General features: G+C 49.6%; 1 protein-coding gene and 1 non-coding gene across 2 annotated transcripts; both read left to right on the forward strand.

The window, feature by feature from the left end:
* The first annotated feature begins 7 nt into the window (after window positions 1–7).
* Window positions 8–23462, forward strand: Cpsf3 (cleavage and polyadenylation specific factor 3). The gene is made up of 18 exons (XM_004642317.2): window positions 8–185; window positions 3978–4041; window positions 5199–5296; window positions 6344–6472; window positions 7008–7185; window positions 7744–7833; window positions 9007–9157; window positions 9988–10163; window positions 11226–11384; window positions 12767–12913; window positions 14379–14531; window positions 15289–15397; window positions 16976–17074; window positions 18584–18678; window positions 20094–20181; window positions 21302–21371; window positions 22187–22283; window positions 23059–23462. Exons 1-18 carry the CDS (start codon window positions 136–138, stop codon window positions 23158–23160), a joined length of 2055 nt encoding a protein of 684 aa, XP_004642374.1. The 5' UTR covers window positions 8–135; the 3' UTR covers window positions 23161–23462.
* LOC111812915 lies at window positions 5535–5663 on the forward strand. Its single transcript, XR_002818287.1, has one exon. It is a non-coding gene; the product is annotated as a small nucleolar RNA SNORA11 (small nucleolar RNA).
* Window positions 23463–24998: the final 1536 nt, after the last annotated feature.

Below are 24998 nucleotides of genomic sequence, written 5' to 3' on the forward strand. Positions count from 1 at the left end.
AGTCTAGGGGAGGAGCCTAGTCTATGGGCGCCAGCGTGCCGGAAGTTGTCTCTAGGTGGATGCATTGGTTGCTGCTGTCTGTTTGCAGTTTAGAAAGACTTAGGCGTGCTCACCTACGCTTCTCCAAGTTTCCGGATGTCTGCGATTCCTGCGGAGGAGAGCGACCAGCTGCTGATCCGACCCCTGTAAGGGACCAGCGCGCAGAAGTGCGGCTGTGGGCGAGCCCGGCCTGGCTGGCGTCTTGTTCCCACATGCGCTGGGGCCGAGCTGCTCGGGCCCCTGGTTTGGTGAACTGGTCGAAAGGGGCTGCTCGGTTGGGGGGATTTTGTTTTTTCCTCGGTCTCAGTTGAGGTCTCAGTTGGAGCCGTGATAGAGCTATTTCAGGCCTCTGGGCGTCTTCTATGAAAAGCATTATCAGGTGACACCAATCCGGATCGGGCACACCAGGGCCAGGGAGTCGGTGGGCGAATGGGGCAGCTGGATCTAGTTCTTAACTTGCTGTGGATTTCTACCTCCGATGCTCAGACCCGAGTTAAAAAAGCGGGGAGGGACGTTGGAAAGGAGAGAGTGCAGAGACATTAACCAAAACATAACCCCCTTCACCACTCAAGAGTCGGATCCTTCGTGGGGATGGCCTTTCACCTCCTGGAGGGCTGCCTGGAAAAGGGACTGTAAACGTGGAGAATTTATTCCTGTAGATGAACCATTTGTACCCAAAGATGAATTTTACTGTTCACTATTAAATTTTTGTATGTATTTGTTACAGGGTCTCATTGCGCAGGTTGGACTTGTAGTGACCTTTCTGTCTCAGCCTCCCCAGCTCTGGGATTACAGGCATGCCCCCCCCACACACACACACACCAGGTTTCGGTGGCCTGCATGGTGGGTAGGGCATGCGGTACTGGGGATGGAACCCAGGTCCTTGCACTTGCCAAGCAGGCACTTAAGACCGTTGAGCTATCTTTTCAGCCCTTACTTAGCTTTATTTCGATTTTTTTACTTGTATTGTTTTTTTCCTTCTCCTTTCTTTCCTTTTCCTCTCCTTTGTTCCTCTTCTCGTTTGAACATTTCACTATTAGAGATTAAAACCACATTAATGTACACTCTTCAAAAGACAGAAAGTAAACTGCACCTGGTGGCTCACCCCTGTTGATCCTAGCAGTCTAGGAGGCTGAAGCAGGAGGATGGTGAATTTCACCCCTACCTGGGCCATTTAGAGGCCCTGTGTCAAGATGAAATTTTTAAAAGCACTGGGGTGTAGCTCAGTGAGAATGCCCCCTCAGGTTCAGTATCCAGTACTGCAAAATAAATTGAAAAAGTAGAAGATGTCCTCATGCAGTAAGACTTTTTGAGCTCCCACGGGGGACATAGTCCAGTATCCTTGTGCCTGGTGTGGACCTGTCCACTCTTCCTGTGCTCTGTAAACTCTGAGCAAGTGTCTAGCCCTGCACGGTCTCCGGGGTAACAGGTAAAACAGAGGACCACATTCATCAAATTCATCCTTTTGGAAGCAACATAGTACAAAACAGACTAGAAAGTTTGTAAAAAGTAGGAGATGATGATTTGGAGCCAGACTATTTAGCAGGACTACACCCCCAAGCCTGTTTCCTCCGGCTATTAGGAGCAGGGGCCACCCAGGCCCAGGTGGGTGTGGCTGTCCTAGGAGCACAGAAAAGCATGGCACTAAGTACCAGAAGAGTATGGAAGGGGCCGGGGAGATGGCTCAGTGGAATAAGCGCTTCTATGGCAAGTGCAAGGTCCTGAGTTCAATCCCCAGTTCTGCAAAAAAAAAAAAAGAGTATGGAAAAAGGAATTTGGGTTTGCTTTTTGGGATGGGCGCATGTAGCCTGGGCTGGGCCCCCAACTTAGTCTTCCTGCTTTGCCCTCCCAAGTACCGAGATTAAAGGCATGCACCACCACTCCTGATGGAAAAGAAATTCTTCACATACTGAAGAAAAGGACACTCATGCATCCAGGGAATGATGTGTGAGCTAAGTCCTAAGGAGGAAGGACGCCAGGCAAAGGGAATAGAATGTATGAAAAAGTATCCACAGTCTGCAGCCAGTTTCTTTGTGGCTGACAGCTTAGGTGGGGTGGGCAGTGGTATGAGAGGCTGTGGTACATACTAAAGAATTTAGGCTTTCTAACTACAGGAGACCAACTGAGGGCTTGAACAAGGCTGAACTACGGTGGCAGTGCCACTTGAAGCTCAGTCCTTGCCAGGGTATGGCAGGGAATGAAAGTGTGGATTCCACAGTGGGACTTGAGATGGGCAAAACCAGAATAATCCAAGTGCAGAAGAAAGTGACAGCCTTGGTATTTTATGACTGCTGCACTGTTGTCTGAGGGACTGGCATGGAACACGGGGCAGAGTAAGGTGATGCGCATTTCTTGCTTGGGCAGTTCCAGAGCACTGTGTCCCTCACCGGCTAGAGCGGCTGGGGAGGTCGCAGGGGTAGTGCTTACCGCTACTGTACAGAAACATCACAGGCCGGGGGTGGTGGCATGCCTATGATCCCAGCACTTAGGAGGCTGACGCAGGAGGACCTATGCGAGTTTGAACCTTGCAGCACTCATTTCTCCAGCCTCGCCAGCCGTAGGTAACCACCTGTCTCTTTACCCCTCTCTCTTCTCTGGAAGCACGCAGTGTGTGGCATTTTGTGTCCAGCTTCCTTTACATTGCCTCATATTTCCATGGCTCGTAATTTGGGAATTTTATTCATTGATCAACATCTTTCTATTTATTTTTGAAACAGGGTCTTGCCTTGCAGCTCAGGCTGAACTTGAACTTATTTTGGAGCCCAGGCTGGTATTGAACTCTCTGCAGTCCTCCTGCCTCAGCCTCCTGAGAGCTAAAACTAGAAGCATATGCCAGCACGCATTGACACCTCTCTTAAGGCTTACTCCATGTGGGGCCCTGTTGCAGTGACAGCCACAGCAGTGTCTCCTCTTGTGTACCTCCCAGTGTTGCACTGAGCAACACAGTAACCTCGAGTCCTTATTACTGTGAGGCCAGCCTGGCTTGCTGTCAAGTACACAGTAGAGGAAGTAGCCCGGGGAAGGCCTTCAGGAAGGTGCCATTTTCAGGAGCCCACGTGGGTCTGCATCTGAGGATGATGTGAATTGAGTTGGAGTCAGGAGCACTGGGAGATGCTGGGGCAGGCTTCAGGGTCGGGTGTGTGTCCGAGGTCTGCATGGCAAGCAGGCCTGGGCTGCAGGTAAAGTCTAAGAGGTCATCTGCGAGTAGGGGACTTGAGAATGAAGAGTATAGCCCTGAGGAGCCCCAGGGCTGGAGCCAGGAGGAGCGGCAGGAGACAGCTGGAGGGGTGGCAGGTGAACACGGGGAGACAGCAGAGCACACTAAGAAGCCTCGGAGAAGTGTGAGATCAGGACCGAAGTGAGGACAAGGAGAGGGACTGGTGTTCACTGTGAAAGAGGAATTGAAAGCCCAGCCGTAAGGAGAGAAAATGCTTATGAGGAGCTTTAAAAAAACAGCTTTGAAGTGGTTTCACTTTGTTATTTATTTATTTTTGGAGGGTGGAACCGGGGATTGAACTCAGGCCCTTGCACTTGCCAGGGAAGCACTTATTCTACTAAGCCATCTCCCGGGCCCCTCACTTTATATTTAATGCCCAGTATAAAAGTGCCCAACATCGCACACGGCTGCCAGCTTACGTCCCTAGTACACCCTTGTGTGATCCTAGCACGGAAGGTTAACGCCAGCCTCTGGCTGCCTTGGCTCTGACCCGCTTTCTCTCATACTATGAACAGCTGCACACTCCCGGAACTCCAGGGCCCACTGTTCATCTTATCCCATGTTCACAGTCTTCCTCCCTCTTTGTAATTCCATAAATGTTTTAAACAGATGCTGCCATCAGATGAGAAGCAGTTTAAATTGTTTTTTAAAAAAAGTTCAAATTTATTCAAGTTGGTTTGGATTGGTTTTTAATCAACTTCTTTTGTTTTACTACTTACAGTGGCGCTGGGCAGGAAGTAGGACGATCATGCATTATCCTGGAGTTCAAAGGAAGAAAAATAATGGTAATCATCACCACCATCATCCTTGAACCCAAGCCCTGACGCTTCCTGAGCCAGTCCTGTAGTAGGGGCCATTGACTGACATTGTACCTTCAGGTTAACAGAATGGCTCTGCCTGTGTTGGGTATTTGGTCTTTTGTGGTAGACAAGTTGTCTGCTTCACTCCCAGAAAGATACACCACAGGTAACCCGTGCTGTATAATGTTGATGAGAGGAGCTCATACACAGGCATTTCAGAGAGCATTAAGCCAACCAAGAAGGTAGGCTGATCCTCTGTCAACTAGGTCTTCTGAACTCCAGTCTCTTCAAAGTCCCTGGTTGATACTCACTGCTCTGAGCCCTGTCCCTTTCATGAGAAATGGAGGGAGAGATGCCTTCCTTTTCCTCACAGTGCTGGAGATTGAACCCAGGGCCCTCCTAGGCAAGTGTTCTATGCTCAGCCTCCCCCAGCCCCTGGGGGCAACACTGAAAAGACAGTGCCCTTCCACAGGTTCCCGTGGCTCCTCTGTCTCCTAGTGCTGAAAAAGGAGTTGCGACAGACATGTCATCACTAGGAATCGCACCCTGTGCATTGAGTGCGACTTCAGTGCTTGACCCAAGCGCTCATCCCGATGCCTCGCCTGGGCAGGGAGGGGCATGCTTCTAGTTCTTGGCACAGCGGTCAGGTGTGGTTTTAGTGGATCTGTGTATATACTTCGGGAGTCTCATCTTTGATATTAGAAACCACCTTCTGATATCAAAGAGTTCCTGTATTTTTAGAGCACCCCCCAAACAGCTTGAAAGATGCCTTGTATTTTGCATTCTGTGAGTATGAATCTTTCCTCTTAGGTTTTTGTTTGCTTGTGTTTTGAAACAAGATCTTACCATGTAGCCTGAGCAGTCTTGAATTCACTGTGTAGCCCACACTGGCATGAAACTTAGGCCAGTCCTCCTACCTCAGCCTCTGGAGCTATGGGATTAGTCAAGCACCACCATGCCCAGCTTGAGCTCCATTTTTAATTTGGAAGTTGGAATTGTTACTGTTACATATTAGTAGGAATTATATTCCCAGTGCTTCCATGCAAAATCCTTGATTACTTGAGTAGTGGATCAGGTCAGTTGTTTGCTGAATGAATTTCACTAAGCCATGTAGGAGACTGATTGTGTCCTCTCTCTTTCAGCTGGACTGCGGGATCCACCCTGGCCTGGAAGGAATGGATGCTCTTCCTTACATCGATTTGATTGACCCAGCTGAGATTGATCTGCTGTTAATTAGTCAGTAAGTTTGTTAATGTTTTTCAGAGACTTTTACTACTAAGATCATTCTGTACCAAATTTTGGTCTTTAAGAAAAAATACATTCTCCACTAAGAAATATATGTGGTGGTGCACACTTAGAATCCCAGCACTCAGGAGGCAGAAGCAAGAGGATGGAAGTGTGTTCGAGACCAGCCCAGATGTTGTAACGAGACTCTGTCTCAAAAAAAAAAAAAAAAAATTAAAAGAAACATACTCCAGTGGGTGTGCTCAGAGCAGGTGGCCTGAAGAATGGCTTCTCTGTTTACAACACACCCAATAGAAATTTAGGGTCGCTGTGACAAGGGGCACAACACTTGTGACTTCCCTGTGAGCAAAAGTCCCAGACATGTACTCCATACACTTCCACATGGCTTCTGGACAGTACCAATGGGACAAGGCTCTGCGGTGTTTAGTGAGGGAGGTGGGCATTGGCCACTGATCCATGGTGATCCATGGAAGTCCTAGAAGTAAAGACTGAATTTCTATTTTCAATAAATTAAAAATAATAATAAATAAAAATAATTTTTTCCAAAAAAAAAAAAAAAAAAAGAAAGAAACATACTCCACATATCTAAATCTGCCCAAACAGCCCATTTTATCATAGACTAGAGAAGTTTACCTACCTCTGCATGGAACCTAATGAGGAATAGGAAGAGAGATACTGTGTTCCTTGACTTGTTGATAGGTCAGACCAACAAAGCTCTTTCGAGAGCCAGGTGTGGTGGTACACATCGGTAATCCTAGTGCTCAGGAGGCTAAGACAGGAGGATCACCGTCAGTTCAACACCAGCCTGGGCTGTGCATTGAGCTCAGGGCCATCCTGGACTATATAGTAATACCCTGTCTCAAAACCAATAAAAGTTAAAAATACTTTAAAATACTTTCCCTGTGCTGGGCATGGTGGCACACGCCTGTAATCCCAGCACCGGGAAGGCTGGAAACAGGAGGGTCACTGTGAGACCAAGCTGCGTAGCGAGACCCTGTATCCAATAAATAAATAAAAAGTCTCATTTCTGTGTTTCTTGAAGTTTCCATCTGGATCACTGTGGTGCTTTGCCCTGGTTCCTGCAGAAGACAAGTTTCAAAGGAAGGACATTTATGACCCACGCCACCAAAGCTATTTACAGATGGCTTCTGTCAGATTACGTCAAAGTCAGGTGGGTGGCCAGAGGCCCTGTGGTGCTCGCAAATCAGCTGCTTTCCGGTGTCCCTGGCGGCAGGAATGCGAGCTTTGGCAACAACCACCAGTACACGCTGTGTGCCAGCTCCCCCGACCTTTCTATTTTCATGTCCTTTTCAATTTCTGGTAAGCTTCAGGAGGTGTGGGTATGACAGAAATGATCTGTAAAGCTGGCCCACCATTCCAGCACTCAGGAGGCTGAGGCAGGAGGATGAGTGCAAGTTCAAGGCCAGCCTGGACTGCATAGCAGTACTCTGTCTCAAAAATCCAAAGAAAAGAGTACTTTGTCTTCATTTACTTAAAAAGTGTTACTTAAAATTGGGAAACTTTGAATTTACTGTCTAGCTTTGTAGTTACGCACACCAAACGTTTTTATTATCACAGAGTAAAAACTGTGTAACTGAGAGGTTCCGAATAGCACACTAGCTTATAGAAATGTTCGCTGACTGTCACCCACCACTTTGAGTTCAAAGGTTGGGAGATCGTTCTCTTGCCTCTGCTGCATTTTACAGCAACATCTCTGCAGATGACATGCTCTACACCGAGACTGACTTGGAGGAGAGCATGGACAAAATTGAGACAATCAACTTTCACGAAGTGAAGGAGGTGGCGGGGATCAAGTTCTGGTGTTACCACGCCGGCCACGTGCTGGGGGCCGCCATGTTCATGATCGAGATCGCTGGCGTGAAGGTGCGTGTCTGCCCAGGCTTCTGTCCTGCCAGCACTCGGGAGGCCAAGGCAGGCAGCTGCCACGTTCTGGCCCAGCCTGAGCAACTTAGTGAGACCCTGCCTCAAAAATGAGCAGGAAATAGCACAAGTGCAGGTCTAAATTCTCATTCAAAATTGGACACGAACCCTGTATTCCTTCCTCGTGGACCGAGCCCCGATCCCCGTGGGGAGCCCTTTCTGCTCAGCACATCCTTCTGGCCAGCTCAGAGCACTACCCGGGCTCCCTACTGTATCATCCTCCCAGTGCAGTGATTCTAGGGAGTCCCATGTGACTCGGAGTAATTGAAACATGGTGATTTAGGGATCAGCTTCGCGATCTAACTGGATCTCACATCCTGATTTAGACAGCCGTTGCCTCACAATATCTCCCCCATGTCTCCTGTACTGGTGCTTCTTGAATCTAAGGTGCAGGCTATCTTTTTCAATGGAGTTTTGCTTTTAGAGTTCACAAAATTAAAAAAGGTCACTAGCAACATGATCTCCCTCAAATCCTAACTCCCTAGCTTTATCTTTTCACAGCTTTTGTACACAGGTGATTTTTCGAGACAGGAAGACCGGCACCTGATGGCAGCTGAAATCCCTAACGTCAAGCCTGATATTCTGATCATTGTAAGTGGAAACATGCTGTACTGTAGTTGGTCTAATGCAAACAGAGTTGTTTCTCATAGAAAGAATCACAACCTTGCATTCACTGTGTTGCTGCTTATAAACTTCTGGGTTTTGTTTGTACAAGAGTTGATGTTCGGGGCTGCTCTTCACTGCTCCTCCAAGTCCTCTCAGATCTTGCTTTGACAGCTTTCTGGAGCCCCTACATCAGGCCAGCTTGGGCCAGGTGGTTTCAAACCAGGGCTGATCCTTGAAACCCCTGCATAGTTTGCTTATGTGAGCTACCCTAGACTTGTCAGAGAGTATCTTCAAGGCTGAGAGATGCAGTGTCCCTGTCCCTGTGCATGCTGACTGTCCTGTCCCTTTGCATGCACTGCTTGTCACACTCACATCATGTGTTCCAGCTACACGGTAGGTTGCAGGCCCTCTGGAAACACGGATGTGAACGGGGGCGGGGGTGGAGGGTGCAGATCAAAGCTGTATGTTGGGGACAGTGGTGTCTGGGGACAGAAGAGACCTGAGCTCATAAGGTGCATGGATGTCATGAACACCAAATAAGCTTGACTTGGGGAAAAAGCACCATATCTCCCCCATGTCTCCTGTACTCCCACCCCCCAGGGGAGGGCCCAGTGTCTGTCACCGTGCAGAGTTGGTTCCATTGACTCTGTACATGGCACAAGCAGCACAGAGACCAGCTTAACTTAAGATTTATCTTGGACTCTCCGAGCCAGCCAGTGTGTGCACGATAGCAGGTGTTTCAGAGCGGCGCCTCTTGACTGTCAGTGCTGCATCCATATTGCTGGGATGCTGATTGGGATACCCCCGTCTGGTGGGGAAGGGGGTGCCTGCAGGCCTTCGGGCTGAAAGCAGACCAGAGGCCTACATGGCTGCGGCAGCCAGACATGCTGGCACAGGCCTGGGGCCTAGCAGAGTGGAACTTTCTTGGCGGCAGAAGGTGCATTTCTGTGAGCGCATGGACTTGTTTCCTGGTTCCATTTCCTAAGATCTGGATCCGGCATCTCATTCGCTCTCCTTTCTGGTGACTCTTGTGCCAGAATGTGTACTGCTAAGCAGTGCGTGAAGCAAGGAAATGGGTGCCTCACCACCTGTCGCCAGGGCTCACTTCTGAGCTCTCGGGGCTCCTGCCCCGGTGTCACATATCTGCTCTTGATTTAGGAATCAACCTACGGGACCCACATCCATGAGAAGCGCGAGGAGCGCGAGGCCAGGTTCTGCAACACCGTGCACGACATCGTCAACAGGGGCGGCCGGGGCCTCATCCCCGTCTTTGCGCTCGGAAGGGCTCAGGAGCTGCTCTTGATTCTAGGTGCGCATCTCCTCTGCGCCGGGGAGAAGTCAGAGCGCGCACACTGCTGGGAGTGCAGGGGCTGTGGCTGTCACCACCACTTTGGCCCCAGGCCTTCACTGCAAGGTGGGGTTTGGGGCTAGGATCCTTATGTGTCTGGCTGTGAGGAAAGAGCTAGAAGCGACGGCTCCCACCAAGGACAAGCAGTATTACCTCCATTATACTAGAAGGGAAGCGAGGAGCGTGGAAGGCATGATCCAAGGCAGAGCAAATCTGGAAGAAGGCAGGTTTTCTAGAAACCATGTTTTCTGAATCTGAATCCATCCAGTGTTTTTCCTTTTGAAATAGGGTTTTGCTATGCAGTTCAGGCTGGCCTTGAACTCATTGTGTAGTCCAAGCTGTCCTCAAACTCACAGCCATCCTTCTGCCTCAGCCTCTCGAGCAATCTACTTTTCTGTTTGGTCTTTTTTTAAGTGTTTTTGAGGCAGGGTCTCACCATATAGTCCAGGCTGGCCTCAAAATCTCAGCAATTCTGCCTCAGCCTTCTGAGTGCTGGGACTATGGATACGCCCCCATGCCTGGCCTTGGTCTTTTCTCACTATAAGTCCTCTTACTCCTTAGGAGTCTAGTATTGTACAAGCAGAGGTGGTTAGGAAGGTGAACAGTCTCCCTAAATTGCTCAGGCTGACCTTGAGCCTGCAGTCCTCCTGCCTCAGCCTCCCATAGCGCTGGGATTACAGCCCACACTGCTGCGCTCAGTGATACTTTGGTCTGAATGAATGGCTAAAACTTTAATGAGGATGAGTATCACTTCTCAGCTGGGCTCCTTGCTCCTCACACAACCCCTCCAGATGAGTACTGGCAGAACCACCCAGAGCTGCACGACATCCCCATCTATTACGCCTCATCATTGGCCAAGAAGTGCATGGCAGTGTACCAGACCTACGTCAACGCCATGAACGACAAGATCCGGAAGCAGATCAACATCAACAACCCCTTCGTGTTCAAGCACATCAGCAACCTCAAGGTGAGGCAGCTGGAAGGCCAGGTGGTGGCGAAGGCATAGGATGGGAGCGGGACCTTGTGCTCCGGCCAGCTTGCCCCGGTCAGCGCTTGCTCGAGCCCCAGCTAGTTCTGCTGCTGCTCCAAGTCTGCACATGGTGTGATTCACAGGCGCTAATGCACGTGCCTCTGCCAGGAATACAAGGAAACTATCTTGGGTTGTGTGTTAGGTTTCTCCACTCTGATTCCAACCTAATTATGGTTGATGAGCTCTGCACACTCCTTAAGTGAAAGTTTCTGCGTGTTCACTTTTCAGGAGCCTTCAGGAAAGTCTGTGTTAAATGCATTAAAAATACGTTGTTTCCTACATTGATAGTTTAATTAGAATGAAATCACTGTCTAAAATAATGTAAGTCATACATAAGCTTCCAGTTGTAAATAGCCATGCTCTGTAAGGCAGATTCAGGAGAATCAGCCAAATTTTCTATGAAACAGTATTAAACCTTTGATTAGATTTGCAGGCATGTTGCAAATACTGAGGAAGTTCACAGAGCCTTTGAGGGTCTGGGGAGATTCTTACAGGGCTCTGCCTTGGGTGGGTAGAAACCCATTTGACCTAAGTGTCTGCCTGCCAGGGTACTGGTCCTAGTGGCCCTTTGGCTACATTACAGAATGTTTCTGGGTGTGTGTGTGTGTGTGTGTGTATGTGTGTATTTTCTTTCTGTTTCTTGGAAATCTCACTTTGTAGTCCAGGCTGGCCTTGAACTCACGGTGTGGTCCAGGCTGGTCTTGAATTTGCAGCGATCCTCCTCCCTCAGCCTCCTGTGCTGGGATTACAGGTGTATGCCAGCATACCTGACCCCATCTAGGAAGTTTTGAAGATGAGTGTAAGCTAGCTGCTCTTGGTTACCTCAGTTTCCCATCGTTCCAGCCTTAGGAGCTCGGCTGTTGGGATACGGTGCCTGCCAGTTCTGGGAGGTCGCTTAGGAAGCTCCGTAACTCTTAGGGCTCACTTTGGTCATTCTTTCAAAATGAAGCACGCTTGGTGAGCCCAGCATCTAATGTGCACTCCCGTGTGTGACCTCAGAGCATGGACCACTTCGACGACATTGGCCCCAGCGTGGTGATGGCCTCCCCAGGCATGATGCAGAGCGGCCTTTCCCGTGAGCTGTTTGAGAGCTGGTGCACCGACAAGAGGAACGGTGTCATCATAGCGGGCTACTGTGTGGAGGGGACGCTGGCCAAGGTCAGTCGGAGCCGCAGTGCCCCAGGACTCCCCAGCCAGGTGGCGCATGAGTGACCAGGTTTCTGTCGTGATGCATGAGGACAAAGACGGTCATGGGGTGGATTATGCAGATGCTGCCTGGGATGATGAGATGCTCAGGATATGCTAGAGTGTGTCACATGTTTACATTAGTGACCCACAACTTGGAACATATTCCATTTCATTTTATTCTGTTTTTATTTTGATAGTATGCAGTTCAGGCTGGCCTGAAACTCACTGTGAACTAAGCTGGCCTTGAACTTGTGATAGTCCTCCTGCCTCAGCCTCCTGAATGCTGGGATGGCAGGTGTGTGCCAATCTGGCCTGTTCTTTAAACAGCTATAGAATATGCCTTGATAGGGCCAGGGAGATGGCTCAGTGGAATAAGCGCTTCCCTGGCAAGCGCAAGGACCTGAGTTCAATCCTCGGTTCCAAAAAAAAAAAAAAAAAAAAAAGAATATGCCTTGATTGACTTGTATCTGCATTGGTATGAAATGGCTCATGCCAGCAGTGAGGGTATAGAGTTTTAGAAAGAAACAGCTTTGAGAGGTAATATAAAGATGTCCAAGCATCATGTTCTTGGCATCTTGCCGACAGCATCTGTTTATTTATCAGTTCCTCATGTATTTATTTTCAGTATTACAGTCCCAGGGATGGAACCTAGGGCCTTGTTAGCCAGGCATTCTGGCACTGAGCTACACCCCAGCCCCATTCTTAGTTTTATTTTGAGACAAGGTCTCGCCTAGTTGCCCAGCCTGAACTCAGTTTGGGATCCTGCCTCAGCCTCTCAAGTAAATGAGTGAGAGGCAAGCACCCCTGGACCCAGCAACATCTATTTATTTTTAAAAATACAATATAATTGCTCACTTTGCCATTTTCATTACTTTACCTAATTTTACCATCCTTTAAAGAGCATGCTAGAGGGCTGGTGAGATGGCTCAGTGGTCTAAAGCACCTACTTAGAACAAGCTTAGCAAAGCACAGGGACCACACCGCGGTTCGATCCCCCAGACCACATGCCAGCCAGCCCCGCCCCCTGGTGGGCTGAGCTGGCCACACACACACACACACACACACACACACATACACATAAATAAATGAATAAATTTTAAAAAATAAAAATAAAAATAAAATAAAGAGCATGCTAGAAAAGAGATTTCCAAAACGGGGGTAAATCCTGCTGTGTGGGACGCGAGCGGTACAGCAGAGGCGCGGGAGGGCTGCCTCTGCACTGGCAGCGGCTACAGCTGTTTTGCCAGGTGTGAGCTTTAACATAATGTTTGTGGCTGTGGGAAAGCGGGACGCAAACCTTTGCTTTTCTAATTGGACAGTTTGCTTTGTCTTCTTGTACTTGTTTTTAACAGCATATCATGTCTGAGCCCGAGGAAATCGCCACCATGTCTGGACAGAAGTTACCGCTGAAAATGTCTGTTGACTACATTTCTTTCTCTGCTCATACAGATTATCAGCAAACCAGTGAATTTATCCGAGCTCTGAAACCACCCCACGTGGTGAGTCTGTGGCCTTGGCTTAGGGGCCCACGGAGAAAGTGGACCCCAAAACCCACGCAGCAGCGCTCTGTGCCCACAGCTTGGCACCTGGGCTTCGCTGTGCCCTGCCTGGCTCCGCGCTCGGCCAGGCGGGCTACACACGTCCTCTTCCTCCGCTTGCCACCAACTCCTCATCCCCGACAGCCCCCGGTGTGCTTGCTGTCTTCAGCTGTCCCCCCACACACACACACAACATGTGACCAGGCTGGGGGGTGACTGAGGTTAACGTCCCTGCCCTGCTGACCTGGTGTAGCCTGGCAAGTTGCCTTGCTGACTGTGCGGGGAAGGGACTGCAGCTCTCACCGTGCCTGGCCACGTCAGCGGTTGACAATAATACCTGCACAAGGAAAGGAATCAGTCATAGAAAAAGGCAGGATTTAAACAGATATGAGGCACATTCCTCAGATGTGCTTCTGTTTTTAAGTTTTGTGGGACTCCCGAGGCAGGGCTGTGGGTCGGGGTGGAATGAGGAAGCCTGTGCTGCTGACTGGGAGGACACTGGAACTTGTGTCCATAGGAAATACAGGAGGTTCCCTTTCGGAAAGTGTTGAAAAAGTACTTTAGAGAAAATGACCTTTCGTTTTTGTTTTTGTTGTTTGAAAATATTTTTATTAACGGTAAAACCTACAAAACTTAAAATTTGCAGCGTTTTTAGAGTGGCTGTGACTCAGTGGCATTGAATCCACTCGGTGTTCCCAGCACCCCAAAGAGAAACTCACTGAGCACTTACCAGGTCCCAGGTCCTGCAGCCCGGTCCCACTAGGCCACCTCCTGTGCGCATTCACACTGTCCTGTTGCATTAGAGGGTCAGATGCCCCTGGGCTGGTGGAAGGCTCACCCTTATCGCAGGCTGGATCAGAATTCCTGCCTCTGGCCGAGGAATAACTGCCACAGGGAGCACTGTGGCCCATCGTGGTCCTGGACCTAGCCTCCTTTACCTCTGGTAGTGTGAGTGCTGAGTCACGCTTTCATTCACCAGTAGGGTGCACCCAGGCCCTTCACGCTGACCTACATGCCTAGCCCCTCTTAGTTTTTATTTTGAGACCGATTCTCTCAAAGTTGCCTGGGCTGGGCTCAAACTTAGGATCCTCCTTCTCCAGCCTTCTGCCCCACCACACGTGGCACATAAGGGTCCTTTTTTTTTTTTTTTTTTTTTTTTTTTGTGGTACCGGGGATTGAACTCAGCACCTTGCGCTTGCCAGGCAAGTGCTTATTCTACTGAGCCATCTCCTCGGCCCCACATAAGGGTCTTTTTAAAGCCAAAGATAATGAGGAAATCTATATAATTCTGATTGGCAGGAGGTCATTAAAAAGTAATAAAGTTTCATGACTGCAGGCACGTTCTTGCTTCATGAATTTAACTAGAAGGGCAGTAAGGGCCAACGCTCGTCTGAATGAATGCATCTCCCTGTGCTCTTCTGTGCAGATTTTAGTCCATGGGGAGCAGAATGAGATGGCCAGGCTGAAGGCAGCGCTGATCCGGGAATACGAAGACAACGATGAGGTCCACATAGAGGTGCACAACCCTCGGAACACAGAGGCTGTGACCTTAAACTTCAGGGGAGAGAAACTGGCCAAGGTAGAGGGTGACAGTGGCTGCCCTGGGCAGCCATGGTGTTCTCTTTAGCAAAGAAGATTCTTTTATTGTTTTTATTTTGAGACAGGCTGTTGCTATGTAGCCCATGCTGGCCTTGAACTTGTGGCGATCCTCCTGCCTCAACCTCCTGAGAGCTGGGATGACAGGCATGCACAGTTTAAAGCAGATTTTTAAATGATTTACCTGTGTTTCGGCTATCAGATCCTTTTCTCTTACTGTATGATGAGCAGACATGAAGCAGCAGATTGACAACTGTCCTTTCTTACAATTGATCAAGGGAGAAAACAAACTAGCACAGCTTAGCCTTTGTTGCCAGAGAAGTGATAATGTTTATGCTTCCAGCGCCACCCGCACTGGGGCCTCGGCCTGGCTGCTCTGCGCCTTCCTGGGAAGGGCGGAGGAGTATTGTCTGCATCCTCTCGAGTTCATTCGCCTGCGCTGGGGGGCAGTTCGGTTTAAGAGCGGGTTTCTGCTCAGCGGGGCGGCATACGTCTATGACCCCAGCACTGCGGGAGGCTGAGGCAGGGGGAAAGTTGGAGCCCGGCCTGCCAGAGCCTGTCTCAGAATGAACAACCACCAAAGCCCTGGGGATGTAACTCGGGAATAAGGCACTTGGGTCCATCCCCAGTACGGCAGAAACTAAAAGTAACATTTTGCAGTTTTCGTGGTTAAGTTCTTGTGTTGTTCAGAGTTATAATGTGTGATAGTCATCATTATACTTGTGTTTGTTTCTCAATAGGTCATGGGGTTTTTAGCAGACAAAAAGCCAGAACAAGGCCAGCGGGTCTCAGGAATTCTTGTTAAAAGAAATTTTAACTATCACATACTTTCGCCTTGTGATCTGTCCAGTAAGTGTGCTCTGCGCCGTCAGTTAGAGTCGGACTTTAGCTTTGAAGGAAATGTATGGAAACTCCCCTTAATCTACTGGCCAAAATTTAAGTAACAACCCCATAATAAAAAAGAAGTAGAGAGTAATCTAAGTAGCTTTGCGAGAAAGAAAGCTCTCCTAAACTGGGACAGTGAGAAAACTATTTGTACAGTCACATGTATTCTTACTCCAGAACAAGTTCTAAGACAGGTAAGCACTCCGGCTGGGCCTGGGCCACGCTGCTACCTGCCTTCCCAACACAGAAGGGTGGTTTTATTTTCTGAAGTAACCAGCCTTCCAGAGAAGCATTTGGCTTCCCATGACTAGTTTAGGAGCTTTGTTTTGGGCTGCTGGGAACCAAGCCAGGTCCTTCATGGCTTGCTGGGGCTGCCTCCTGTTCACTGTCCCTAAGGAGTCTCAAGAGTGGGTGACACAGCCAGGCATGGTGTCATCCCTGAACTACGGAGTCCAAGGCAGGAGCATTGCCATGAGTTCAAGGCCAGCCGGAGCTACATAGTGGACCTTGTCTCAGAAAAGAAAAAAAAGAATGAGAAAAAATCTTCCATAATTTTTCTAACAGTTTAATTGACCAGTGTGTTTGGGGTTTTTTGGGCATCCATGTTTGTGAGCGGCCTCTCCCCATCATCACGGAATTTAGTCATCTGTTTGTATTGTTTTCTTTTATTATTAAGTAATGGCCTGTTAATTTTACAGAATACTGGGTTTCAGCATACAATATACATTTCTTTATTTTTTATTTTTATTTTATTTTTAGTCTCTTATTTATTTGGTACAGGGTCTCACTACACAGCTCGGACTCAGTGTTCTCGTGTCTCAGCCTCCCCAGCACTGGGATTACAGGTGTGTGTCACCACGCCCAGTTCAGGTGGCCAGCTCCATGTAGGGCCAGCACAGCATGTGGTACTGGGATCGAACCCAGTTCCTTGTGCTTGCCAGGCAGGCACTTAGACCACCAAGCTATCTCCCCAGTCCACAACATACATTTCAATCACATCTATCTCCTCTGTTTTTCTTAAAAGGGAAAACAGTGTAAAGCTGTGGAATTTCTTTGCAAAGAAATAATACAGACCGCATAGCCAAAGACGCATGTATGAGATGGAAATCTGCAGAGAGCTGGATATGTTTCAGTGTATAAATTATTTTTCTCAAAGTTTATAAGCATTTCTGGGTGAGGCCCGTGCCCTGAGTTCTCACTCCTCTCCATGCACACACTGCACTCTGGCCTGCTGCTGTATTTTGGAGCTGAACTGCAGCAGGATTTAAGCACAGGTGGCACAGGTGTGAAAGCTGCTCGGGAGCCACCAGGCAAGAAAGACCAGTGCTCACCAGGGTCTCCCATGGCGACACTTGGACTGGATGTGACAGATGTCACGGATGAGTCTGTTTCCCTGCTAATGGGGCCTGGGAATCAGGAGTCATAGGTGCTGCTTACTAGCTCTCTGGAAACCACATTCGTTCATGTACCTCTTTTTTAATCTCTGCCCTGTGGTTGCAAATCGTGTTACAAGGGGCTGGTATTGTCTCTCCCTGTCTCTAGATTACACCGACCTGGCCATGAGCACCGTGAAGCAGACACAAGCCATCCCCTACAGCGGGCCCTTCAGCCTGCTGTCTTCCCAGCTGCAGAAACTAACTGGTGTGTGCGCGCGGGATCCCATCCTGCTCCGTCCTTTCAGCAAGAGACTTCTGTGTCTAGGACAGGCTCTTCCTGGGTTTCCATGATGGTCTCAGTTCTGTATTTCACATGGTCACCTTTAGGAGAAAACAGGCTCACGCATCTTAAAATCCCATAATACCCCTTATTGTAAAATTACAAAAATATCAGTAGTCTTTACTCTGTGAGTATAAAATCTACTTTTGTTATTCTACTTAAAATTGTTTTACCTGTTTCTTTGATCAATACCAGTCTGTAGAATAGGTTTTATTTATTTTTATATTTTTAATTTATGTATTTGGTACAGGGTCTCACTAGGCAGCTCAGACTCATAGTGATCCTCCTGTTTTCAGCCTCCAGTGCTGGGATTACAGGCGTGCACCACCACGCCCAGACTCAGTCACTGGCTCAGTGTGCCCCGGGGGTGGGGCCGGCATGGCATTCGGTACTGAGGATCCATCCTCAGAACGAACCTGCACTGGTCTAAGCAGGCGCTTAGTTCACTGAGCTATCTCATGGGCTTTTTTTTTTTTAATTTTTAATATTTTTCCAGAACCGGGGATTGAACTCAGGTCCTTGTGCTTGCTGGGGAAGCGCTTATTGCACTGAGCCATCTCCCCATCCCCTTTTTAAAATTTTTTTATTTTTATTTTATTTTTTTATTCTTTTAAAAAGAAGTACTCAAGGCCATTTGCCACAGGCCATTGAGAGGATAAACCCATCTGGGCGGGGTACAGTGCTGCACACCCGTAATCCCAGTACTGGGAGGCTGAGGCAGGAAGATCACTGCAGTTTCAAGTACAGCTAAGGCTACATAGCCCACCTTGTCTCAAAACAGCAAAGGAAAAGCAGGCCTATTCCATCTGCTTTTGCCATTTTAATAAAGATCTTTGTGTATTAATATAGTGAGGGCTAATGACTAAAAGCTTCTATTCTAATTAAGCACACTCCGGGTTTAAATATGCTTGGTCAGTGTGCTCTCCTTAATTCATGAAGTGCTGCCGTTAGGAAAAGAAACCAGTCGAAGGGAAACCCTTCTTTACCCTCATACGAGGATTACAGATTATGACATAACAAGTTCATAAAATAAGTCAGAGTGACGAATGCAGAGGACAGCAGGGCCAGAAAAGGTGGACCTTCCAAATTAGAACTCCCCACTGCCATGATTCAACTGGGGAGGTGAGCAGAGGTGAGGAGCTAGCAGTAGTTGGATCTCATTAAATGCTGGAGGGAGGCCGCTAGGATATCTGAATATCCACTGAGCACTATGGATGTCCGCGGTGCTCCAGGCAGGCACTTCCGCTGATGCTTCAGTTGGCAGAAGCAGTAACTTAAGACATACTGCTGTTTAAGCTGTTGGTGTGGTATGGTACAAATCTTCCCACTGTGGAGCTGTCTTAGTTCAGCTTTCTCTATAAGCAAATGAAAAACTTGCTCTGAAAGACTAAGAAAATGATACACATCTTGTATTTTTTTGTTGTTATTATTCAGGTGATGTAGAAGAATTAGAAATTCAAGAAAAACCTGCTCTGAAAGTGTTTAAAAATATTACCATAATACAGGAACCCGGCATGGTAATACTAGAGGTAAGACAAAGTCATTTCCCAACTGGGGAAAAAAGGAAGCGTTTCACACAAAGCCCGCCCACCAGCCGGGTGCAGTGGTGCGCACCTGGGATCTCAGTACTTAGAGGCGGAGGCAGGATTGAGGCCGGTCTGCTGCGGAGCAGGACCCTGTCTTAAAAATACAGATTCAGAAATGATGTGTCAGGTCTAGTCCTACCACAGTTCTGGAGTTTAAGGCAAAAGTTGACTCAGGATGATTAAAAAAAAATAATGGGAAAAATTTGTTAAAAGGAGTAGCTGTGTGTGGCATGAAGCTGCAGTGATAATGATGGCGAGAATTCTGCCACTGAACCACCAGGGCTAGCTTGCAGTGAGAATGAGTCCAGGGCCACTATTGCACAGCCCTGAGCCCCTTCTGCTCGGTCCTAGTAGAGAATGAATTTTCACTTCTAAAACTAAAATATGAACAGAGGATTAGTTTTCAGGGCCTGCCTGTGCTGGTGCCAGTGCTCTGGGGGAGGCAGCGGGCAGGCATTCCTGCAGGGTGTGGTCTCTTGTACCCCAGGTGAAGGCACGAGTGTTGGGGCACTGGGCTCATGGAGAATAGTGGGGATCCTGGGCTTTGAGTGAGGAGCAAAAGGAAATATTTAAAAGGTGCAGTGGACTGGGGAAATAGTCTAAGCACTTACCTGGCAAGCGCAAGAACCCAAGTTCAATCCCAGTACTGGGCTGGGAGGTAGCTCAGTAGAATAAGCGCTTGCCTGGAAAGCAAAAAAGCCTGAGTTCAATCCCCAGTTCTGAAAAAAAAAAAAAAAAAAAAAAATCCTAGTGCCGCATGCTGTGCCAGCCCCGCAACCAGGCATGGTGGTGCACACCTGTAATCCCAGCACTGAGGAAGCTGAGACAGGAGGATAACTATAAGTTCAAGCTGCATAGTGAAGCCCTGTACCAAATAAATAAAAGATTAAAACAAAAAATGTACAAAAAAGTAAAAGATGCAGGGTGCAGCTCAGTAAGGCACAAGGCCCAGACCTCTGCCACCAAATAAGTGAGTGGATGGACAGATAGGCAGGCGGAAGCAAGGGGTCGGTGACCCTCCTGCCCTCCTGATGACAGTACTGATGAAGTCATTAGGAATTTGAGTTTGAATCCAGCGTCAACAGTTTTCTAGTACAAGCTACTTTTGGTTTTCACATTTATAAAATGGGGTAATTAGTACTGTTCTTAGGAGAATTACATGATAATGCATATAAAAGCCTTTGCTACGAAGGAAGTCCTTAGTGTAATCTACTTGTGTGACTAAAAGGAACCCAGAGGTGTCCAGAGTCACTGCTTATTCCAGGAAGCAGCATTCAGCGGCAGAGCCGACACACCCAGGCCAGGCAGGTGGCAGTGACCCCCGCTCTGCCACCCTAACCAAGCCCCTTCCTCTGCAGTGGCTGGCAAACCCGTCCAATGACATGTACGCGGACACCGTGACCACCGTGATCCTCGAGGTGCAGTCCAACCCGAAGATACGCAAAAGTACGCTGCGCTCTCCCTTCTTCCTTGTCTGTGAACCAGAATGCACTGCAGCCCTAAGTGACAAGCTGGTTTTATCTCCATGTGATGTTTATAGTGTGCACAGAACGGGGGATATTGCTAGTCCTTCATACTGTAAAGCTCTGGCTGCCACCACTCTTGGTCACGGCCCCAGAGAGAGAGGTGCGGGCCCAGATGAGGCTGGGTGGCAGTGCGCAGGGTGTGCGACGAAGCCATGGGTCCAGCGTAAGCAGAAGTGTGCAGATGCCGCTGCGTTGGTCAGCTGGTCAGAAACGGGCTGCTGTTTCACAATTAATACAGCTCTGACTAGGAAGGCTTCTAGCTACCCAACGATCTTCAGCTGAAAGCACCCCAGAGCACTAGGGAAAATGTCTTGTGGGTTTTTTTGTTACAGCTTAATAATACTGTACATTGAGGCTGGGCATGGTGACACGTACTCTGGAAGATCACAGAGCAAGAGACCAGCCTGGGCTACAAAGGGAGAGCTCAAGGCCAGCCTGAGCTGCATAGTGAGACCCTGTCTCAAAAAGACAGTAATAATGTACATTCAGTAAATCCTCTATATGCTTTTTCTTTTTGGTTTTTTGAGACAGGGTCTCTGTAGTCCAGGCTGACTTCGAACTCATGGTGCTCCTCTTGCCTCAGCCTCCTGCGTTCTGGGGTAGCAGCTGTGTGCCATGCCCAGCATATTATGCTTCTTTTTGGTGGGGTGTATGACCCTTGTCCCAAATAGAGGGCCGGCTGGAGCTGAGTGTAAAATGATCTCCTGCCTGCCTGGCTCCCAGTCCCAAGTCTGGACACAGCTCGTGTGCACATCTGCAGATGGCTTTGACCGCTGTGTCAGTTCTTGTGTCCTTTCTCCAAAGACACAAAGCTGGGTGTGGTGGCATGTGCCTGTCATCCAGCACTCAGATGGCTGAGGCAGGAGGATCACTGTGAGTTCAAGACCTGTCTGGGCTACATACAGAGGCTCTGTTTAAAAAAAAAAAAAGAAAAGGGGGTTTTTAGTAAGATTGGAGTAGGGCCTTCACAGACAGGTGCACGAGTATGTGCTCCATCGTGTCGCATCACCTGGGACCCTGGTCTCTGCCTCTCTCTGCAGGCGCGGCTCCGAAGGTGGCTAAGAAGCTGGAGACACACGTGTACAGCAAGCGCCTGGAGACCATGCTGCAGTGAGTGCCGCCCGCCCTTTCCGTTCCCTCACACAGGACTCTGTTGCGTCACTGAGCTGTCCAGGCTGGGCCTGAAGTCTCCATCTTTGTGCCTCAGCCTCAGTGCTGGGATCACAGGCATGTGCCACCGTGTCTGGTGGGCATCTGGTTCCATCGGGGAAGTGCAGGTGGCTCTTGCCTTCCCACCCAGCACTGGAGCTGCCTGCAAGGACAGTGGCCCAGTGGCTGGTACAGTCCTGGCTGCAGTCACCAGGACCCCTGTGCCTGGAGAACCCTTTACATGTGTGCTTCTGAGACATGAATTCTTCCAGAACAAGTTCCTCATCGACCCCTGTGCACAGGAAGTCTGTGCCTACTAACCAGACCTCAGTACTGGCTAAGCACAGCGCTAAGTCCTTTCCCCCCACCCCCAAGTCCTCAGTGGGTGAGTGCAGTGTCTGTGGGGGAAATCACCTCCGGAGCGGGTCCCCCCAGAGCCCTGGGGCCCAGGCCGCGGCTCCTCCCAAGCAGTACCAAACCACATCCTGTCCCTTTTCAGATTTTGAGAGAGTCTCACTGCACTGCACCAGTGAGACTCCAGTTTCCAATCCTCCCCCTACCTCAGCCTCCTGAGTGCTGGGAATTACAGGCACTCACTGCCACACCCAGGCCAGTACTTGGGAGACTGAGGCAGGAGGATTAGAAATCCCAGCCCAGCCTGGGCACCGTAGCAACTCACTGAGTGGTGGGTAACGCAGGAGGTGGCCCTGGGCTGCGCTTTCTCTTTCCACTTGGTGCGGCAAGAGCAGGACTGATGCATCTTGGCTCCCTTACAGGGACATATTTGGAGAGGACTGCGTGAGCACAAAAGATGGCTCTGTCCTCAGCGTCACTGTGGACGGGAAGACTGCCAACGTGAATTTGGAGACACGGGTATGTTCTCTGATGGGCTATAAGCACCAGAGATGACTGGGGACACAAGACAGCCCCTGACCCAAGTTTAGCCCTTCACTACACCGCCTCCTCACCTGGGTGTGTTACATGCAAAGGCGCCCAAGTGCCCTGCTCATCACCAAAGGGCACCTGGTTCCCCAGCGAGTGACCCCGGACAGCCCAAGCCCACAGAGTCCAAACCCTGGCTTCTGGGTGGGGCCCACTCCTGGCTCCCAAAGCCAGACACTGCAGCAGGATTTCAGGAGCTGAGTCAGACTATGTGCCCCAAAGAGCCGGAGACTGGCACGCTCACTGCAGCTGGCCCGATTTCTCAGCCTCCTGAGTGCTGGGATTGAGGTGTATGTGTATTCTGAGCTTCTTCCTGCAGGGGAGACATAGCCAAGGCCTTAGGAAGTGAAGCCTTGCCTGCAGTGGCGCCCACCCTTCATTCCAGCACTCCAGGAGGCATCTCTGCTGGTTCCAGGCCATCCTGAGCTACACTGTGAGACTGTCTCAAAACACCCCCCAAGAAAGAATCAAAAGGGGGGCTGTGAAGTAGACATGGTTGCTAGGCCTCCTGTCCATCACGCAAGCCCCCGTCCCTGATCCCGACCCTTATGGAGCTGTTGGGGCACTCCAGGCACCTGACCCCCACCTTCACAGGGAGGCCAGGCTAGGGCACTACTGCCCAGTACCAAGTCCCCAGGGTGCACAACCCCCCCCCGCCCCGCGCCACTAAAGTGACATGACAGCAACACTGTGCACTGCCTTGCAGAGTGTGGAGTGCGAGGAGGGCAGCGAGGATGACGAGTCGCTCCGGGAGATGGTAGAGCTGGCAGCACAGCGGCTCTATGACGCACTCACGCCAGTGCACTGAGCCTGGGCACAGACCCGGGCCTTGCCCCAGAGCCACTGCTGCAGAACCACCCCCCGTCTCCACATTTATTGGTGCTGCTGCCACGGAAGTCTTTTGCCATGGGCTGATGCCCGGCCTCATAGCCACACCTGCAATCCCAGCTCCTGGGGAGCCTGAGACAGGAGGACTGCAAGTTCCAACCCAGCGCCCCCAACTTAGCGAGACCATGTCTCAAAATAAAAAATGGAAAGGACTGGAGATGTGGCTCAATGCAAAGGCCCAGGGTTCTGTCCTCAGTACCTCCAAAGGATTTGCTCACAGCAGCTGAGTCAGTTCATCTTACTGTGCTGATAATTCATGTTTCCATAGCTGGGATTTTAGCGCAGAGCTTGAGGCTTTCACTTCAGAGTGGGGAGTGCTTCCTGTCTTCCCTCTGGAGCCCCCTCTTGCACACACACCATTTAACAAATGCAGAAATTGGGAATTTGGTGAGGGTCAGACGCCACACGTGCAGCGGAGGAGGTACCAAGTGTCACAGCTGTCATGTATGCAGGTGACAGCCAAGTTTTTCTGGGCATTTAGCTGACTTGTCTCACTTGGTGGGGACACCAAGTCCCAGCACAGGTGCTGATACAGGGCTACCTGGCCTTAATAGCACCTGCTGTTTTTGCTATCCCCTCCCTCTTGCCAGGCTGGCACTTTTGCCACTGAGCTATGTCCCTAGACCAAAATAGCTACTTTTGTAAAACAGCCTACATTATGGCCTTCTGTGGCCTATGCCAAAAATCTAGGGACAGCTTTTTCGAATGTCACGTGGTTTTATGATAAATTTTAAAATATTAAATTACAGCTGGTTGTGGCACATACACTACAGAAGGCAGAGGCAGGAGGATGCCAAGTCTGAGTCCTGGGTCATTTAGACCGTCCAGGCAGCTGGCAGCGTAGCTCAGGATGAAGCTCTGAGTTCAGTCCCCAGTGCCATTAAGGTGACAGTCCATTAAGTTCCAGGCTCCGTAACTGTTGGACACACGAGTGCCCCAGTGGCTGCCCCTGCGATGTATGACCTGACCTCACCTGGTCTCTGCCCCACCCCCACCCCCATGGCTTGAGTCCCAGGTGGCCTTGTCACTGTCACCATCAGGTCCTTGGCAGGAATCTCCTGCACATGTTCCAGACCTTGAGGTGCCTGCAGGAGGTGGAACCAGTGGGACGAGTGAGAGTTCTAGTGAGCCCCAGCCCTCCCAGGGCCCAAGGGTCAGACTTGAGCCCCAAGACTGTCCTGCTTCACAGCAGTTGCCTGACCTGGCCACAGCCATTTTGACTCCACCAATACCTTGGTCATCCCACATGCCACTGCCAGCATGGGTGTTGCTTCAGTGAGGTTGGAAATTAGAGGTGTGAGTTATAGCAAGGCTTGGGGACCCATATCTGTCATCCCAGCACTCAGGAGGCTGAGGCAGGAGGATTACCCCAAGATGAAGGTCAACCGGGGCTACACAGTTCAAAGATAGTATGGACCACATATTGAGACCCTGTCTGAGAAAGAACTGTGTTGCCAGAGTGCTGCTTGGGGGCTCGGCCTACTGGTCATTTGTCTCAGCCCTGGCATGGCTTCATAGGTCAGGAGGGACCTTCTGGGAGGGTCATTGTCTTAGTTACTTTTTACTCATTGCTGGGACAAATACCCGACATTCAAAATGAGGGAAGGAAAGGTTTATTTAGCTCACAGTTACTGGAGGGTTCAGTCCATATTCCGCTGGCTCCAAGGCAGACCACAGCAGTTCATGCAGCAGAAAACAATGAAGAGCAGAGGAGGAGCAGCAGCTGCGGCGTCCATCAAGCCTCTCTCTTCCCTCTGC

The sequence above is a fragment of the Octodon degus genome, unplaced genomic scaffold (assembly GCF_000260255.1).
Source record: "Octodon degus isolate 3935 unplaced genomic scaffold, OctDeg1.0 scaffold00151, whole genome shotgun sequence".
Taxonomy (NCBI): Eukaryota; Metazoa; Chordata; class Mammalia; order Rodentia; family Octodontidae; genus Octodon; species Octodon degus.

What these genes read in the sequence shown, in the direction of transcription:
- Cpsf3 (XM_004642317.2), top strand. Translation starts at nt 136, where the DNA reads ATGTCTGCGATTCCTGCGGAGGAGAGCGACCAGCTGCTGATCCGACCC. An exon ending in TCAGATTACGTCAAAGTCAG is followed by an intron (nt 6,473 to 7,007) that starts GTGGGTGGCCAG and finishes TGCATTTTACAG; the next exon opens with CAACATCTCTGCAGATGACA. An exon ending in CTCTGAAACCACCCCACGTG is followed by an intron (nt 12,914 to 14,378) that starts GTGAGTCTGTGG and finishes TCTTCTGTGCAG; the next exon opens with ATTTTAGTCCATGGGGAGCA.